The sequence below is a fragment of the Chiloscyllium plagiosum genome, chromosome 35, assembly GCF_004010195.1.
Source record: "Chiloscyllium plagiosum isolate BGI_BamShark_2017 chromosome 35, ASM401019v2, whole genome shotgun sequence".
Lineage (NCBI taxonomy): Eukaryota > Metazoa > Chordata > Chondrichthyes > Orectolobiformes > Hemiscylliidae > Chiloscyllium > Chiloscyllium plagiosum.
The window spans coordinates 29,812,780-29,833,190 of NC_057744.1; the positions used below are offsets into that span (position 1 = coordinate 29,812,780).

At 42.9% G+C, this 20,411-nt stretch overlaps 1 protein-coding gene across 3 annotated transcripts in view; it reads right to left on the bottom strand.

Annotated features, from left to right (window-relative positions):
- robo4 (roundabout, axon guidance receptor, homolog 4 (Drosophila)) overlaps positions 1-20,411 on the bottom strand; it is a 139,257-nt gene that overhangs the window by 34,976 nt on the left and 83,870 nt on the right. For all 3 annotated transcript variants that reach the window (XM_043676848.1, XM_043676846.1, XM_043676849.1), the window contains exons 10-14: positions 18,481-18,652; positions 5,721-5,912; positions 3,325-3,367; positions 3,111-3,241; positions 608-925 (exon numbers count right to left, since the gene is read on the bottom strand). In XM_043676848.1, the coding sequence (XP_043532783.1) occupies positions 608-925; positions 3,111-3,241; positions 3,325-3,367; positions 5,721-5,912; positions 18,481-18,652 (856 nt within the window). The remainder of the gene's footprint in view (positions 1-607; positions 926-3,110; positions 3,242-3,324; positions 3,368-5,720; positions 5,913-18,480; positions 18,653-20,411) is intronic.

A 20,411-nucleotide genomic window follows, 5' to 3' on the forward strand; every position in this document is an offset into this window, starting at 1 on the left:
GACCTCTGGGGCAGGTAGGATTTGTACTTGGACCTCCTGGCTCAAAGTCAGGGACACTACCACTGACCACAGTAATGATCAGGAACAAGAGACATGAATCATGAGATAATGTTTCACTCTCTTTAACAGTACTGGTAAGACTGGAACACTCCTTGTGGTAATGTACCCCAGTGCACAGCAATCATTAAACTTCACACCTTTTTTGTTCTGTATCTCTTGGTATCCTTCCATCTTAACTGTTTTCGTTATTTTTGTTTCCTGCACAATAACTTGAAATTAGGATTTAACTGTGGACCGTGCATCAAGTTGGGGAACCTTTGCTGCATTGTCTGTTGTGGAAGCTATGGAGGGGGAAGGCACTGTGGCTGGACTCTGGTGGGACTCCTATAGTCGAATGACCTACTGACATTCACTGACAATGCTCCAGTGTAAAATGGTCAATTGAGTGAATTATGGGACAATAATGTCTGCAAATGGGGCCATACCACACAGTGACAACTTCTAACAAAGGTATTTGGGGGGAGTGGGAGGTGAAGACAGCACCAATGAAAAGGTTTTCCTAAAAGTGCTAGAATTTCTGGGACTTAATGATGATTTAAACTCTCACCGTTATTGCAGTTTTTGTCCCACGATTCTGGATTGGCCTGTCGGTAGGGTGTTGGTTTCCATTGTAGCTTTGTGACCTCCTGGCCAAAGCTGTTGATGTTGTTTCTGTTGGTGTTGTTTTTCAGTAATGGCAAAGGACTCTGGTTTGGAGTCACCTGGATGGTGTAGCTCGAGTTTGTAGATCTCTGTGAGAGAGGCGTGCTAAACGTCTTCAAATCCTTTCCTTTAATATCAACACTGAACGTCCCATACAGACTGTTATCGGGTAATATCAAGGGGTTTTGGTCTCTCAAACCCTGGTCCTTCTCAATTGATGAACCTATCAAGAGAAAAAGAGAGGGAGATTGACAGTGGAGGAACCGAGGCCTCTTTTCACTTATGATACCTAGTGGATTGACAATGAAACTACAGTAGCGCCTCGACTTACACACTTAATCCATTCCGGGACCCGGTTCGCGAACCGAAAAGTTTGCAAACTGAATCAATTTTTCCCATTGTTCGGATAGTGTAAGAATGCTTGGACATTGCAACGATCGCTGTTCACAGCCCACGCGCCAAAGACGAACTGAATGAGATCACGCGGGGCCCCGAGAGCTTTTGCATTCAACAAGCGCGTAGCAAAGCAGAACAATGAAACCATGTGGTCACACATGGGCTTTTTGCGTTCATACCTTCATTCATACCTTGAATTTCATATGTTCGTTGAAGCAAAATTTTACGTACAATCCTGTTCGTAAACCGATTTGTTCGTGAACGGCGTCGTACGTATGTCGAGGTGCTACTGTATTTCAGGCCAACATTCTAGTTGACATAGGCTAGCAATTTACCAATGATAGCTAGGTAGCATTGGGTTTAATCAAGAGAGCTAACAGTTTACTGCTGGGTAGCATTGGGTTTAATCAAGAGAGCTAACAGTTTACTGCTGACGTTGGAGAAAATAAAAGAAATGAACTTTCAAAACCATTGCATTTACCCAATACTCCATTTGGATGGCTAATCAATGAGGAAGCAGTCCAGTTAGAACTAAACTAAAAGGAGCTCTAATTAATCATTGTAACATTCTTAATGAAAAACTTACTTCCACTTGTCCGATAAATCCGATCAGGTTTCCATCAAGAAACAAAACAATTACACAAATGTGACTTGCATAGTTTGTTCCTCTGGCTGAGATTTATCACATATTGAGGGACATTAAATAAGTGACAGAGAAATGGGGAGCTTCCTACTTTCAAATTTCATTCCAAAGACAAAGCATCTCATTCAATATATGACAATCAGAATGACAGCATGTTGTATTAAGGTAGTTAGTACCTGAAAGAGTTATCTGATATAACAAGATAAATTACATTCATTAGCATATAAAGTTTCTGAGTTCATGGTTATGTGCCCTTCTTCCAAGGCGACATTCATGCCTGGGTATCCTTGGAAAGGGAGCATACAGTGTCCATCAAAACTCTCAATGCCATTAGAGATAGAGATACCACATGGGATGATTAGATTTCTTATAGTATGGAAACTGGCACTTCAGCCAAACAAGTCCACACCAACCCTCCAAAGAGTAACCCACCCAGATCCATTCCCCCCTGACTAATGCACCTAACACTATGGCAATTTAGCAGGCCCAATTCACCTGACCTGCACATCTTTGGACTATGGGAGGAAACCCGCGCAGACACAGGGAGAATGTGCAAACTCCACACAAACAGTTACCCGAGGTGGGAATTGAACCAGGTTCCCTGGCACTGTGAGGCAGCAGTGCTAACCACTGAGCCACCGTGCCACCCTGATCTCCTCCATCCAACTCCATTTTGATTTAGCTCGATACGTCTCCCTCACCTTTGGTGGTCTGCCCTTAATGGGCTTTGCATGTAAATTAATCAATTGGAAACCATGAGTAATTTACTGGTGTTGGCTGATAGATTAAAAAAAGACACAGGTGATTTGGTGATGGGGAAAAACAAGAACCATTCAGTTGTCAGAATGCTTCTGGATATAAACAACAAAGAGGATCCGGGGGAGGGTGGCTACCATGATAGTATCCTTACCTCCAGGCTAGGAAACCCAAGTTCAAGTCTCACTTGCTCCAGATAAGTGTAATTACATTGCTAAAGAGGTTGACTAGAAAACATCAATAAAAGGAGTCTGGTTCTTTTGCTAATTGTCCTAAATCTGTCCTGAGATTTGGAGAAATTACTTTACTCAAAGGGGTGTGAATCTTTAGAAACTCAACACCAGTAGGTTGTGCCATTATCAAATATACTTAAGGCTGAGATACAGACTTTTGGTTTCTCGGGAAATCAAGAGATACGCATAGCCAACAGAACCACAGAAACAGTCAATCTACAATCTCAAAATCTCACTGAGTATGTCTGTTAAATCACTCCTTCTCTACTGCAAGAAAATCCAACAACAACATCTTCTTGGGCTGAATAGATAATAAACGTAGCCTTGCTGGAAACTTAATTCCGTTATTAACTATAGCTGCTCCATCCCTCCCAGCTCACCGGTTGACCAGTCCGCTTGTTTCTCCTGACCGTGGAGCCAGAGAGGCTGACTATTCCCAGGACTGAAGCTCTTGGAGCAGCTGTTTGATTTCCAGGAATTCGACAACCAGGGAGAGTCAGTCAGGTTCATCCTGGAGCAGAGCATAAAGGTTGTCAGGCCAGCTGCCCAGGAATAAATCAATGCAAACACTCACTGTATCTCATCTCACCTTACCTGTGCTTGATAATAATGTCTTCATTATCCAGTCTGTACAAGCCTACAATGTAGAAAAATAGCATGAATTAATAGGACAGAAGTTAGGGCTCTGGAGTGTCGTAGGTGGTGCAGTGACTTGTGTCTTGTATGTTTCTTCATGTTTCCACCCTCTGACAATGAGGTGAATACTAAACATGGCAACAAAAGGTTCAACAAAATGCAGAGAGGTGCATTTTGGGTGCAGGGCTAGGATAGTCCTGGCAACTACTTTGTGGATTGAGGCTCCCAGCACTGGATGAAACTGCACTTAGAGCAAGAAGTTCTGCAATTTACCTTGTTGGTGTGCCTTGGAGTAAAGACAATCCTTTTGCTTCTATTAACCCAATACATCGGTGAAAAAAGCTGTGTTCACTGAAAAACAGAAGCCTCAACCCAACATCCGAAAGCACTTCTAATTCTTAGTCTCCTATATCATGTGAATTGAACTAATCTAACATTAATAGTAATTAATGTGTAGAACAGACTCCAAATGAAGGCAGTTAATATTTTGATAAATAAATCATTAACAGTAGTTGAATGCCAATCTGCCAATCTGAACCTTGTAAGATGTTAATTAACACAGATCCAATATTCTTGGTTCAAGTCTTGTAAAAATTCAGTAATTTCCTCTGCCTCACTCAGCAATAGTTGTTCAAGAAAAAATGCAAGGCTTATATCCCCCCTTTTTTTCTCTCGTCTTCTTTTTCACTTCTGTCTTTCCCTGTTCTCTGCTTCCATCTCTTCTGCCTATCACTTCTGCCACAACTAGTGTAAAACATAGATACCAGTACTGCACCCAGTTTTGGCCATTGATCACACTACAGAAAAGACAGACAATAATCACCATGATGTTGCCAAGTTGGTGATGTGTGACATCATGTCAGAATGGATAGGAAGGACTTTTTTCCTACCGGAGAGAGATCACTACGCAGAAGATACGATTTGAATTAATTGGTAGAAGGGCTGAAAATTTACATCACAGAAAGAGGCCATTCAGCCTATTGTGTCCATGATGCTAACCAAGGAACATCCCACTTCCCAGATTTTGGTCTGTAGCATCCCGAAAATTACAGTATTTCAGATTCAAATCCAAGATTAAAGAGGAGTTGAAGAGACGCTAAAGCTGGGGATCTCCTTGAGAGTCTGCGAGAGGCAGGCACTTATCACTTTTAAGTACTTGAGCCAGGATTTGATACAGTGATGATGACCCTACCCACCAGCCAGAAAGCTGGGAGAAAGCCCATTTCCATGTGCCCAGGAAGATACAACACTATCTTAATTAGGTGACTCACAAGGTTGGTTGCCTGAAGTTGTGGGTTCTGCTCCCAACGCTGTCTGGGGCAGGATCTCCCAACTCCAATAGCTGCCAGGAGCACTCTCACCCAATGGCACCATCAAGAGCAGTGGCCATTACTGGTACCGCAGTAATCCTGTCACCTCCAATAGCACCACTGGGAGCTGTGACCATTACTAAGACTGCAGCAGTCCTCGACCAGAAGTATTGCTGAAGGACTAGAGGAAAGACAATTGGAGCTGGCTTCACAACCCTAGGTCAAGCAGTCCCAGGGATTGTGTTTTGGGTCTGTAAAGTCAATTGAGAGGCTGGGTGAGGGGCAGTGGATGCTCAAACAGGAGCATCCATTTCAATTAGAAAGGCCTTTCATAGGGCACATGATAACTGATCAGGAGAGATGCCCCTCCCCTGAGTCCCCAGGCATGCTGCCAGAGTACACCGGTGGCTTTGTCATGTAACTTCCAGTCCCTTTGTTGATAGGAACATACCAGTGGTGGTAGGAAACAAAACTTTGGCCTTGAGGTTCTGAAACCTATTCAGATAAGGTTTGAGAGGCACAAAGGGGCTAAAGCTGCATAGCATTTTTTGAGCCACCACTGATACAAGGAGCTAAATGGCCTCATTTGTTTCCCGTCCCACTTGTCTGTTCTGCTGCAATTACATCCTTACCCCATCTCCACAAACATCTCTTTCTTTCCCTCGCTCTCCTTCTGTCACCACACCCACTTCTTTCTTTCTTTTCAACTTCTCTTCCCTCTCCAAACCAACGTCCTCCACTTTTCAGCCAGCACTCAACTCAGAGAAGACATATGGCGAATGATATACATTTCCCAACACTGAGGGAGTCTCTAAGCCTTTTGACAGCATGACATAGACAAACAATTCCTCCATGGTTGAATAACATCACAGATACCTCCATCTCCCAAACAAAGGGCAGATACCAAGTATTCAGCCTGGAGGAGTGAATGTCCTTCAACAAGCTGCTGTGTGGGTGAGCATCATTGACCCACTCATCCTCAGTTCAATGTTAGCAAGTCACTTCTATTAAATGATCCTGTACTGACATTAACAGGCCTCTCACCTTTGCTGAGCCTGCGTTTCTTCTGAATTTGACAGCTTCTTGTGCGGCGGTGCCAGTACAAACACGCGCTGAAAATCATCAGGATGACCCAGAGAACACTCCCAGCACTCGCAATGAAAACTGGCTGCTTCACAATCTCCAGCACCAGTCCAAGGATCGAAGACTCCATTGACTTTTCCTGAGCTGAAGGGTCTGAAATTCAAAGGTCATCAATTGAAGGTTCATAGCAAATGGGTACTTAATGTCTTAATCGTGTGCAACAAACGGTTACCAAATGGATTCCTGAGATGGCAGGACTGACCTGTGAAGTCAGCCTGGATTGGTTAGGACTATATTCACTGGAGTTTAGAAGAATGAAGAAGGATTTCATGGAAAACCTATAAAGTTCTAAGAGGCCTGGACAGAGTATATTCCCAATGACCAGATAATCCAGAGCCAGGAGCTTTAAAATAAGAGTATAAGGTATAGAAGTAGAATAAGGACATTCAGCCCATCGATATTGTTACACCATTCGATCATGGCTGATAATGTTTTTCAACCCCATTCTTCTGCCTTCTCCCTGTAACCCTTCATCCCCTTACTAATCCAGAGCCTATCTATCTCTGTCTTAAATGCACTCAATGACTTGGCCTCCAGAGCCTCTCGTGGCAATGAATTCCAGAGTCACCACCTTCTGGCTGAAGAAATTCCTCCTCATCTCAGTTTTAAAGGGTCATCACCCTTGCTCTGAGGCTGTACCCTCAGGTCCTAGTCTCTCCTACTCATGGAAACATCTTCTCAATGTCCACTCTATCCAGGCCTCTCAGTATTCTGTATGTTTCAATGAGATTCCCTCTCATCCTTCTAAATGCCATCGAGTACAGACCCTGAGTTCTCAACCACTCCTGATATCAGAAACTCTTCATCCCCAGGATCAGTCTAAGGTTAAGGCATTTAGGACCGAGATGAGGAGAAAGGTCTTCACCCAGACAGCAGTGAGCCTGTGGAATTCACAGTCACAGAAAACATCAAATGTTTTCAAGGAGCTAGATATAGGTCTCCGGGATGAAGGGATCAAAGTGTAGAGTGAGAAAGTGGGAACAGGTGACTGAGTTGTATAATATCATATTGAATGGCAGGGCAGGATCAAAGGGCCAACTGACCTACTCCTACTCCTGTTTTCTATGTTTAAAGTGTAACTACTTTATGGTGCGAAAACAACATTTATCATCCTTAAAAAGATATCATGCAAACAAATGAAAATGACAGGGGGACAGAATAAAGATCTAACCAGTCCATTCCACACAATTATGATGGTTGAAGGACATTGGAATGCAGAACAAGGCCATACAGCCTTTCAAAGCTAGTTGAACCTTGCATGTTATTCCCCAACCACCAGAGCTCTGGAGTCTCCTGGGAGGGGTGACAGACCAAAAATTGGAATTCTTAATAAAAGTGAAAGTGCAGAAGCCTGTTGTGGAACGCAGTGACTGGATTATCTGCAGAGATGTGGTAAAAATTGACCTGAATATTTGTATATTGACCATGTTTGATTGCTTGGTTTGGAATTCACATCACTTACACCACTGTGGTGGATTCCTCAAGGTGAGCTAGTTATTATGAAAATGAGTGTGTGCGCGAAGTGGGGAATAACTAACAATTGAAAATGAGGTGCAACTGATAATGGGTAAATGTAAAGGAACTGGGCTATTTAAAAGATTAAGTGGCTGCTTATGAGGGGATTAAATAAAAGGTTCATACAAGAGAAAGCATTTTTGTCGTGTATTTTAATTTCTGCAAATATTCTTCAAGCAACAAAAACGGCTAACAGAACCCAGGGGCACTGGCAATAAATGCAGAGAACATCACATTCCTGTTTCTAAGTGCAAATCATTCAAAATAAGACAGGATGAACTGCATCCACATTCTCCTGAATGAACACCAAAGCACCATTCTGACAGGGAGAGTGAGAGCAAGAGAGCTTGAGACTACACAGCTGACTGTTACCCAACAGTTTCTTTAGAAAGTATATACCTGCCTAGAGGGCATCATGTTCTTATTGAATGGCGGAGCAGACCTGAAGGGCTGAATGGCCTACTTCTGCTCCTAGCTCCAAGTTTCTAAATGCAACAGAGGTCCACCCGACTGATTTCTGGGTTGGCGGTGTTATCCCTTGAGATGACTGGGCCTGTATTCCCTAGAGTTTAGAAGAATGAGTGATAATCCTATTGAAGTATATCAGATTACAGAGCCTCAAGGATGTCCCCCGCGGCTGTGGTTATGGCAGGCTCTACCAAGGGACACAGCCTCAGTACGAAGGGCTGGCCATCTGAGATTGAGATGACGAGAGATGGCTTCACTCAAAGAGTTGTGAATCTTTGGAACCCAGAGGGTTGTAGGAGCTCAGTCCATGAATACGTTCAAAACAGAGATCAACAGATTCCTAGATATCACAGACATTATGGGAAATGAGGATATTGTGAGGAAATGGCTGAAGTAGAAGATCAGCCCTGACCTGGATGAGAAATGAAGCAATCTTGAGGGGCTGAATGGCCTTTTTCTGCACCTGTTTCCCCTGTTCCTGTGCGCTAGCTGTATACTGTTCTGTTAGCTACAGGCATTTTCTTAGTAAGTATGCAGTTTAGTGACTGGCTGCCCAGTGATCGTAGAATCGCGACAGTGCAGAAGCAGGCTATTCAGCCTATTGAGTGCCACTGACCCTCCAAAGAGCCAATCCCATCCCAAGCCAACCCACTCCCCTATCACCCTGCATCACCTGTGGCTAATCCAACTAGCCTGCACACTACGGGCAATTTCGCACGGCCAATCCATCTAACCTGCACATCTTTGGACTGTGGGAAGAAACCGGAGCACCCGGAGGAAACCCACGCAGATATGGGGAGAATGTGCAAGCTCCTCACAGACAGTTGCCTGAGGCTGGAATCGAACCCAAGTCCCTGGTCCTGAGAGGCAGCAGTGCCTACCACTGAACCACCGATATGAACCTATGTGTCTAATTTTGTGCAGACTTTGGTCAAGTCCCTATATGCCTGACTATATTTGCATATTGACCATGTTTGGGAAGAGCATGATAGGATCTTTTTGGTGCAGTTTCAACATTCTAACAACTTTCTATTGCTCATGGTCATCTTCCTCACAAAATCATAGCAATGGGGGAATTCCCATTGTTCTAATCTCCTGGATACATAAACTAAACAATGCCTCTGGCATACTTGGCACAATACTCCTTGCTAAACAAAATGAAATAAGGATTTGTAAATACTCTCAAAATAACATTAGGAATTTCCTAAAAGGGAGACACTCTGTCGAAGCACAGTTTTGGTTCCCTGGTGTAGTCCTTGTGGCAAATCAGCATCAAACTACCAAATAATCTTCCCATGCAGTCTAAGTGATTATTCCCTTCTGAGATTTGGTATTCTTACAATTCTTCCCTGATGAGTGCAAGACCAAAAACATCAACAGCATATCTCCTTTTTCAGCAATTCTCAAATTCTGCAAAACCAAGTAACCGTTGTAAATGTCACTGCTGCACCTGTCCAGGCCCAGCCTAGAATCTGACCAGAAAATCAGGCTAGGTGCCAGTGGAAGAAATCCAGATAAATGGATCTTTTCCCAATTTTCCATAAAAAATTGCATTCAAAGAACAAAGTAATTAAGCACAAAGTAAATAAAGTCTATTTCTAGATAATACCCTGTGTTACTGACTGTGGCCATAGATCGAGACGTACAATTACAACTGTTACAACAGGAGATCACTATTGGTTCTGCGGAATTCACAGGATCACAAGCAAAAGACTATCTGGAAAGGCCTTTCCCAGCCATAGAGTCATAGAATCCTAACAGTGTGGAAACAGGCCATTTGGCCCAAAAGGTCCACCCCGACCTACCAAACAGTAACACACACAGACCCATTCCCCTACCTTATTACTCTAAATTGCCCTGACGAAAGCACCTAACCTACACATCCCTGAGCACTATGGGCAATTTAGCCAATTCACCTAACCTGCACATCTTTGGAGGTGGTACCTCCCGAGTAAGACATATCCAGATCCAAAGACGGATACTTATCCTTCCTTGATCCAAGTATAACCCCCTCCCTCATGTCAGGGACTTGAGATAAAATATATCTGAATTAAAACTTGTTGTTGTATTTAGCACGGGGAGGGTTTGAACAAATAAATTAGGAGCAGAAGTAGACTACTCAGCTCCTCCAGAGTCTAGATTAGAGTGGTGCTGGAAAAGCACAGCAGGTCAGGCAGCATCTGAGGAGCAGGAAAATCAATATTTCGGGCAAAAGCCCTTCATCAGGAATGGCAGGAAAATCGATGTTTCAGCCTACTCAGCTACGCAGCTCCTCCAGCCTGCACCATCATTCTCTAAGATCATGATTGATCTGATTACTCCACATTCCCACTTTGCGCGAATAATCTTTCATCCCGAGATCCCAACCCTAGCGTAGATACCACCCCCTTTCATGAAAATGCTTTGTATTCTTCTCTCTCTTTAACTATCGTCCTTCTAGCTCAGCAACATCTGAGAGGTCTAAAGGTAAAGTGAGCGCTGAGTGAGGCTGGTACGTACAAACTGCACCATCCATCACAATGACCATACAACCAGAAGTTCCTGCCATGCAGCACTCAGGATGAACTGCACTGTCACAGGTGCCACCTTTTCAATTAAACAAAGATCTTATCTACTGTCTGAGGGTGACATATTAAACCACATGACAAAGCAGAGCAGAGGAATTCTCCTTAGAGCCTTGGCCAATGTTTGATTATTAAATCAATGTCACTAGGGAAGGGTCACCAGATCCATATAAAACATAGAATATAGAACAGTACATACAGGCCCTTCGGCCCTCGATGCTGTGCCTCCCTTTTATCCGACTCTAAGATCAGACTACCCTACAAACCCTTCATTGTACTAACATCCGTATGCCTAGCCAAGAGTTGCTTAAACATCCCAAATGTCTCTGACTCTATTACCACTGCCAGCAGTGCATTCCACACACTCACCTCTCTCTGAGTAAAGAACTTACCTCTGACATTCCCCCTAAATCTTCCTCTAATTAACTCTCATGATAGACATTTCCACTCTGGGAAAAAAGTGTCTGTCTACCCACTCTACTTATGCCTCTCAACATCTTGTAGACCTCCAAAACGTTAACTCTGATTTCTCTTCACAGATGCTTCCAGATCTGCCGAGCTTTTCCATGACTTCCGTTTTTGTTTTGGATTTACATCATCAATAGTTCTTTTGGTTTTTATTCACTAGAACTGTAAATCTAGTCATTACTGCATTATTGCTTATGGGAGGCTATTATGTGAAAATTAGCTACTGCATCTCCCACAACACAACACAAATGTACTTCATTGGTTGTAAACTGCTTTGAATGTTTTGAAGTTGTGAAAGGTGCTCCACAAAAGTAATTCTTCCTTTTTGATGCCACCCAGTCTCTCGTAGCCAGAAAACAACTTTGTTATCCCAGTAATGTAGCATAATTTTTCTTGACCCGTTTCATAAACTGATTTTACTGCTTCCCAACACCACAAAAATCTCCCCTCTCTGAAATTACTTTGTCCTTCTGTTTTTTTATTTGACTGTGTTGCAAGCTGTAACGGGGCGGCATGTGTAGAAAGAGCCCAGGTCTATTGGCCTCTGATCTCAGGTGATTGATGGAGCTGAATGAGAGAACTGAGCGTGTAATGTACACAATTCCTGTTTTCCCGTTTCCAATCAAGTAGCCAACACTATGTGAAATAACTCTGTCTCAATCCTACAGCGCAGGGCAAATGATAAATGATTGTTTTCTGTTCAACACATTACTGCTCAGCACAGAAAGAATCAACAATGGATAAATGAATAGATTTTTCATTATTAAAAAAATAATGAGACTCTCGTATCTCATAATCACACAAGATAACCTTTGTATGACTTGTGTAAAGCTTAAATCTATCCTGTGCAAGATAAAAATTACACAGTCATAGAGCTGTACAGCATGGAAACAGACGCTTCGGTCCAACTCGTCCATGCTGACCACATATTCTAATTTAATTTTGTCCCATTTGGCAGTATTTAGTCCATATCCCTCTAAACCCTTCCTATTCATTTACCCATCCAGATGGCTTTTAAATGTTGTAATTGTACCAGCCCCCTCTAGCAGTTCACTTCATATACACACCCTGCGTGTGAAAACATTGCCCCCTTAGATCCCTTTTAAATCTTTCCCCTCTCATCTTAAACCTATGCCCTCTAGTTTTGGACTCCCCTACCCTGGGGGAAAGTCTATTCACCCTATCCATGCCCTTCATGAGTTTATAAACTTCTATAAGGTCATCCCTCAACCCCCGACACTCCAGGGAAAATAGCCCCAGCCTATTCAATCTCTCCCTGGAGCTCAAACCCTTCAGCCCGGCAACATCCTTGTAAATCTTTTCTGAACCCTTTCAAGTTTCACAATATCCTTCCTGCAGTAGGGAGTCCAGAATTGCACAGTATTCCAAAAGTGGCCTAACCAATATGTGATAAACCGCCTTATTGTTATGTGCAGGAAATGTGGTACCTGTTCCAGTGCACAGGAAGATCCCATAAATAGTCAGGCATGAACAATTGATCTGCTTTTGTCCAACCTGCTGAGGGAGGGGCAATGGTCAAGAGAGGGATGTGAGCAGAGTGTCAAAGGAGCCTGGACTAAGAGAACAGTATTGCTAAATTTCAGGAAGGACCAGCAGGCCAAAGCGATTAACAGCAGGAGCTTTAAAGTAGAGGTGTTCACACTACAGGTAGCAATCTTAGAGAGAGCATTTGACTGCCCAAAATGGCCAATCACATCATTATTATATCACATGATCAGGCTCTTAAAGTGTCAATCCACCATACACAAATGCATAACATCCCTCCCCCTTACATCAGAGATTCCTGCAATGAAAACATTTACGATCAGATATGTAACTCAATAAGTAAAAATGTTCCAGTGGATGTTGATTCCTGTATGGTTGCTGAAGTGCCTCAGGCATCCATTTATTTTGCTTCTTGGCTTTCTCTCTGGAGTACTAGGCATGTCACCTGTTGTGGTCTTTTCTTGAATGTTCAGAGGTTTCTACAATGTTATGACATTCTCCACTCAGGTGCTATTTCCCTCAGATACTCCAGTTACTGTTCTATCCTCAGCTATGTCCAGGTGTCTATTTGGAACTGGTAGTTATGGATCTTCGATCAATGTCCCTGACACATTTGTTCTGGTTGCCAAGAGGTTGTCTGCACATCTTCTCCATATTATGTCATCTGTCATCTGAATAGTGTAGGACACTGGTTCAGTCTGTGTTATAATGGTGGCTGCTACCCTCTTCTCACTAGTGGCCAAATTCCTCCCCAACACCACTTGACCACAACCTGCAAAATATAGCATTTAGTTTTGTTCACCCTGTTAGAAAACCTGAATCTGTTGTTTCCTGTTCACAATGTCTTTTGGCTTGAGTGGTTTCAGCAAATCAAATTCCACGCAGATCTGACGCTTTACGTGAGCAATTCCAGATAATCTTGAATCAAAGAGTGAGTTGAGTTCCAGTGTGTAAACAAAAATTCATTCAGTTTTGGGATAGTGATCCTCATTCTTCAGTTACCTTTAAGGTATGTTTCATTGTCTGAACAAACTTTTCAGCCAAGCCAGTTGTGGATGGATGATTAGGAGCTGATCAGATATGTTGAATTCCATTCTGCTTTTTACATCGTCTATAAACCCAAGCTGTGGATCAATATCACAAACAAGTTGGTCCAGATAACCAAATCACACAAAGGTCTCTTCTAGTCTTTCAATGTTTTATTTTTGAAGGGTGTCAACTTTATGATGGCAAATTCAGGGTGTTTCCTATGTGCATCATTCACTCTGAAAAATATTTGCCCTTAAGGTCCAGTCAATTTGGATTCTTTGCCATACCCAATCTTGCCATTCCCATGGGTTTAATAACACTAACGGAGGTGGGTTGTGAACTCTTGCACAAGCTGCACATGTTCTCACCTTCTGTGAAATTTTAGAGTCTAGCCCTACCCACCAAAGCTTCTGGCTATCTCTTTCATTCTGCCAATGCCACAATTTAACACATGGATCCTTAGCTCTGGTGGAATGGTGACTCTCGTTCCTCATAGGAGACATCCTGCATGTATGGATAGTTCTGCCTTCCATGTGATACATGACTTCACTTCTGGGGCGGTTCCTGCAATCTTGCCACAAAGTACCATGTCCACCTCTGCATGTAGCTTACTGCTGGGGAAGATATCCCTGTTCAAGGCCCAAATATTGTGGTCAACGGTTTGTGGTCTGTTAATGGGTTAAATTCCAGTCTGGATGGATATTGGTGGAATAATTTAGTGACAAAAATGATTCCTAGAGCTTCTTTCTCTGTCTATGCAGAGTTAATTTCCGCTTTGTTGACGGTCTTGGCGCAAAAGCTTTAGGCTTCTCTTCACCATTGAGTAATACGTGAGAAATAACTGCTCAGTCTCCATATGGTGACGCATCACATGCTAGTTGCAGTGATGACTTTGAGTCAAAGTGGGTCAGAACTTCTGACTTAAATAAAGCCTCTTTGGCTTGTGTAAAGGCTCTTTCACATTGATCATCCACTTTCCAACTCTTGTTCTAATAAACTGTGCAGCAGATTAAGAACAGTTGCAAGATTTGGGAAAAACCTGCCATAGTAATTTAGCAGACAAGCAGGAGGCTGGAAGAACACAGCAAGCCAGGCAGCATCAGGAGGGGGAGTAGTCAGCATCTGCAGGTTTTTTTTTGTCTCATAGCAATTTAGTTAGCCCCAAACAGTTAATTTACGTTTTTAGGTGCTGGTACCTCAGTTATGGCTTTTACCCATGCAGATGACTGAGGCAATTGCTTACATCAATGGCAAGGCCCAAATATTTGATAGAAGATACAGAAACAGCAACACAACAGATACAGAGTGCATGAGCCAAGGATTAAGGAAGAAAAGCCGTTGGAATATTGGTCAGAATGGTAAACAAATGGCTTATTTCTCTCTGAAAATTGTCATGGGATCTTTTACAACCACCTGAGCACTGCAAAAGAACAACAGGACTAAGCACTAATACCTCACATTGAGGATAGCACCTTTGCTGATGGGAGTGCTCAATCACTATTGCACTGGGCTACTAACCTGCATGATGAGTTCAAATTCTGATCTGAGGCTCTTGTTTGCAACTCCTTAACTCAATCCCAAACACGGCTCACAGAGAGACAACCAGCAACTGAATGGCGGATTCCCCAGATAGATGAAAAAGTCCGACCTAAGACTTCAGCCTAGTCTTCTCTTCCTGAAGCTAACCTCTGGACATTGTTCCAATTCAGTGAGCAGTTTCCTCAAGGCACTAACTGCATCATTTCCCTTTCAACATTCACAGCAAAGCCATTGAACCATGGAAGATATCACCCTGCACTTGGTCCTGCCCTGTACCCAATGTGCACACATCCCAAGAATGGGCATTGGAGAGGAGTTGGCTGTAAGAATGCCTGTCTGATTGCTCCTCTCTTCTTCCTCATTGCAGAGTCCTGACCAGTTCCAGCTAATTTAGCATAAAACTGGACCGTGAGTTTGCATTTCCCTTGTGATCCCCCCTCTGCCATGACAAACCAGGTGATGAACAACTTTCACAATGAATAGTGCAGGAGAAGCTTTGTCCATGAGCATTAAAAGCAAAAACAATGAAAAGAGGGAAATGTTATAAACAAGCCCCCATTTGCATTAGGGCGGCACAGTGGTTGGTACAACTCCAAGGACCATCCCAGTCTGGGGAGACTGTCTGTGTGGAGTTTGCATGTTCTTCTTGCATGGGTTCCCTCCCACAGCCCAATGATGCGCAGGTTAGGTGGATTTGTTGTGTCCATTTGTCCGTAGTGTCCAGGTGGGGCGGATTAGCCATGGGAAGTGCAGGGTTACAGGGATAGAGTACAGGGGCATGGATCTGGGAGGGATGCTGCTCAGAGGGTCAATGTGGACGCGATGGGCTGAATGGCTTTCTTCCATACTGTAGGGTCCTATAATCTGATCTATGATACAAGTCAAAGCTCAGTGAGCAGCACACACCCGTGGAGGTGGTGGCCTGTCAGGAATGTCATTGGACCAGTAATCCAGAACCCCAGGCTAATTCTAGTGATACAAATTTGAATTGCAATTCAGTAAAAAAAAAATGCCTAGCCTAATAGACAATAAATAATAGGTGCAGGAGTAGGCCATTCTGCCCTTCGAGCCTGCACCACTCTTCAATATGATCATGGCTGATCATCCTTAATCAGTATACTGTTCCTGCCTTATCTCCATAACTCTTGATTCCACTATCCTTGAGAGCTCTATCCAACTCTTTCTTAAATGAATCCAGAGACTGGGCCTCCACTGCCCTCTGGGGCAGAGCATTCCACACAGCCACCACTCTCTGGGTGAAGAAGTTTCTCCTCATCTTTGTCCTAAATGGTCTACCCCATATTTTTAAGCAGTGTCCTCTGGTTCGGCACTCACCCATCTGCAGAAACCCATCTCCAGAGTGTCCAATCCTTTAATAATCTTAAATGTCTCAATCAGATCCCCTCTCAGTCTTCTAAACTCAAGGGTATACAAGCCCAGTCGCTCCAGTCTTTCAGCGTAAGGTAGTACCACCATTCCAGGAATTGACCTCGTAATGATGACCATATATCCACCATTAACTGTTGTAAAGACCCATCTGGTTTACTAATGTTCTTTGGGAAAGGAAATCTGCCTCCTCACCTGGACTGGCCTACCTCTGATTCCAGATTTCACAGCAATGTGGCCGACTCTTAACTGGCCACTAGGCAATTAATGCCCAATAATGCACATACCCCTTGCATGATGTTTTTTGCAAACATGCCAAAGACACACAAGGTCTTGCCCACATAATCAAAGCTGATGCCAGTTCTGAGGGAGTGCTGCACTGTCGCAGGTGCCATTTTTCAGGGGAAATGTTAAACAGAGGCCTGAATCCACATCAAGGTACCAGCAAAACATGTGTTTGATCCTGCTTTCTAGAAGTTTCTGCACATACTGCAACAAATGCTTCAATATCCTGTAGATTCAGAGCATTCATCCAAGGGATAAATCTTGCTTGCTATCTCACAAAATTCATCTCCTTCCTTCAAGGAGTCAGCTGTCGAAGAAAGGCCATGCAAGCTGAAATAACTCCAGAGAGGCTGGTATCTCATCACCAAGTCACCCTTCCATTTACACATGGAGAGGCCTTGGCACTGAGCTCCCTCACAACCAACTTTCACAATGAACAGGACGTCTGTTAAAAATCAAAAGGGGCAGTTTGTTTCCTTCTTCTGGACTGGAGAGAGATAGCACATGAGAATCATAACTCTTCAGCCAGAGCTAACTGATTAGATTTGATTAACAGCCCCAATCAGGGAGATCACACTTCATAAGGTCCTTGTTACAATCACTACACAGCAAAGGCATTCTCACCTTGTGAAGCATGGACTGTGCATTGGGCTGCTCCAGGAAGTGAAGTGACCCAAACCCATCACAAAGGCAATTTTCTGAAGTATATTTTCTAATCAACCAATTCAGAGATTTGGAGCTAGTGGGACTTGAACCTGTACCTCCTAGCATAGAGGTAGGGACACTACTCACTAGAATTTCAGCTATAGCCCTTTTTGAGCCTCCTCTTGATCTTCTACGGGAAAACTTTGAGAGTTCATACACAGTCCCTAATTGGATGGTGGGCAGACCAACCTACTATTGGCTAATACAAGCAAAGTGACTGCAGAGTGGTTTCCGCACAGTGCAGGATGGCAATCCCCAACTGACGCCAATGTCAGGTTCTTAATCCAATCCTAAAATCCTGCTCAGCACATGTTCTAGGAGAGTTTACTGAGACCGAGTGTGTGGGAGCAGAAATGGAGTTGGTAACACATGATATGGGTCTTTAAGTCCCCCGACGTGGTGAAGAGAACTGACTGGCACACCCCAACCTGACCAAGTATTATGGACCAGACTGGGCCCCCCAAAGTATATTATGGAGATAGCCTAGACCCTCATGTTTATATTTTTAAAAACGCAAATGTAAGGCATCGTGTTCCAAATATGATTCGATTAGTCCACCACTAAGCTTTAATCAATACACACTTTAATCTTACGACAAAGTTGAGATACAATGAAAAGAAGAATTGGCATGACTTTACTCTATTAAACTCCTGAACAAAATAATGGATCGTTTAACCACTAATCATCAATTGTTCCAGAACAGGCAGCTTCCCATAAACACACCCTTTGGCACAAAATGCAATTCAGCAGAAGAGTTATGATTCTCATGTGCTATCTCTCTCCAGTCCAGAAGAAGGAAACAAACTGCCCCTTTTGATTTTTAACAGGAAGCTTCATTGTCTCTAGCAGCAAAGAACTGAAGCTTTTAGCTCGAGCAGTCAGCAGAAACCTTCTCACTAACTGAAAGCAAAACTTAGAAGTCTTCCTGGGTCTGTGTTAGCCCTCACCCCACCCACTCATGATTCGTTTGCACTATTTTTAAAAAAACCCAGAAAAAAGTCAGTTGTTTATCAACCACCTGTCTGAAGGAGACATTTCAGCTCCACTGTGACCACATTCATCTGCAAGAGACACAAGACAGAACATATCTCTTAAAGGGTGAATACTGTCATACAAGGAGTCAGAGAACCCACAGAGCTGAAAGAAATCGAAACAGGGCTGGGTACAATGAATAGATGATGATCTCCTTTACTGACCTAGATAGACAGATTGTGGTTTGGTGTGTACTCCAACTCCAGCACCATTGATGGCTGCAATCTGCACATGGTATTCAATCCCAGAATTCAGTGCAGGAATCTCCAGGCGGTGTGTACTGCCATCCACTGTCCAATTTCTGTGATGTTGAGTCTCATTTCCAAAACACCAAACCTGTCATAAAAATGTAAAAAAAAGAGGAAACACAGCACTTTATATCATTTAGAGTGTGTGTATTTTAAGTGTATTTTAAGTGTGCAAAACAAGGCACAAGTTTTGCTTTTTGACTTGCTCCTCTCAAGATTTTCCAAATGGTTACTTGCTGATTTTCAGAGCTCCTTTTCCATTTTCACTAACTCCTTTACAAGGTCACATTACCTTCTGTGTTTACATTGACGTATGTGGTGCATAGACTCATACAGAAGCAGAGTTAGAAGAATACATCAATATCTTGAACAATTGTCAACCCTCCATTAAATTTAAAGCTATAACACACAAGAAAATCATTAATTTTCTGGACTCTCAAATTTGGCACAGCACAACATGCAAGTTAGCAACAAAGTATATTAACAAGAACGCACATAAGCCATCACTCTTGATACACCTTCCAGATTGAGGAGGTCACAACTAATGCATTTCCAATGCAAATTCACAATGCTAAAATGTTCTAATCAAGCAATACTAATATAACTCAGTCTGAGATTGAAATTTAAAATTGACATAATGTCTGCTACAATAGCATCAACTAAATTTCTTCCTCTGGATGTACATTAGTTTGCTGAGCTGGAAGGTTCATTTTCAGATGTTTTATCACCATACCAGGTAACATCATCAGTGAAGCACTGGTGTTTGTGGCCTGCTTTCTAATTATGTGTTTAGGTTTCCTTGAGTCGGTGACGTCATTTCCTGTGGTGATGTCATCTCCTGTTATTTTTATCAGAGGGTGGTAAATGGAATCCAAGTCAATGTGTTTGTCGATAGAGTTCCGGTTGGAATGCCATGCTTCTAGGAATTCTCATGCATGTCTCTGTTTGGCTTGTCCTAGGATGGATGTTTTGTCCCAGTCAAATTGGTGTCCTTCCTCATCTGTATGTAATGATACTATGTATGATATTATGTATGTAGTGATTTTTATGGGTCATGTCTTTTTGTGGCTAGTTGACGATCATGTATCCTGGTAGCTAGTTTTCTGCCTGTTTGTCCAATGTAGTGTTTGTTACAATTTTTGTAAGGTATTTTGTAAATGTCATTAGTTTTGCTTGTTGTCTGTATAGAGTCTTTCAAGATCATTAGCTGCTGTTTTAGTGTGTTGGTGGGTTTGTAGGCTACCATGATGCCAAGGGATCTGAGTAGTCTGGCAGTCATTTCTGAAATGTCTGATGTAGGGGAGAGTGGCTAGAGTTTCTGTATGCATTTTCTCTGCTTGTTTGGTTTTATTGCTGAGAAATCAGCGGACTGTGTTCATTGGGTACCCATTCTTTTTGAGTACACAGTATAGGTGATTTTCCTCTGCTCTTTGTAGTTCCTCTGTCCTGCAGTGTGTGGTGGCTCATTGAAATAACGCTCTAATGTAGCTTCTTTGTGGTTGTTGAGATGGGATTTGACTTGAACCCCATTTACCACCCTCTGAAAAAAAGAACAACAAATGACATCACCACCGGAAATGACGTCACCATGGGAAAAGATGTCACCAACTCAAGGAAACCTAAACACATAAATAGAAAGTGGGTCACTAACACCAGTGCTTCACCAGAAGCTCACTGATGGTGTTAGGAGAAAGTGAGGACTGCAGATGCTGGAGATCAGAGTCAAGAGTGTGGTGCTGGTAAAGCACAGAGCAGGTCAGGCAACATCCAAGGAGCAGGAGAATTGACATTTTGGGTATAAGCCCTTCTGCCCGAAACATCGATTCTCCTGCTCTTCAGATGCTGCC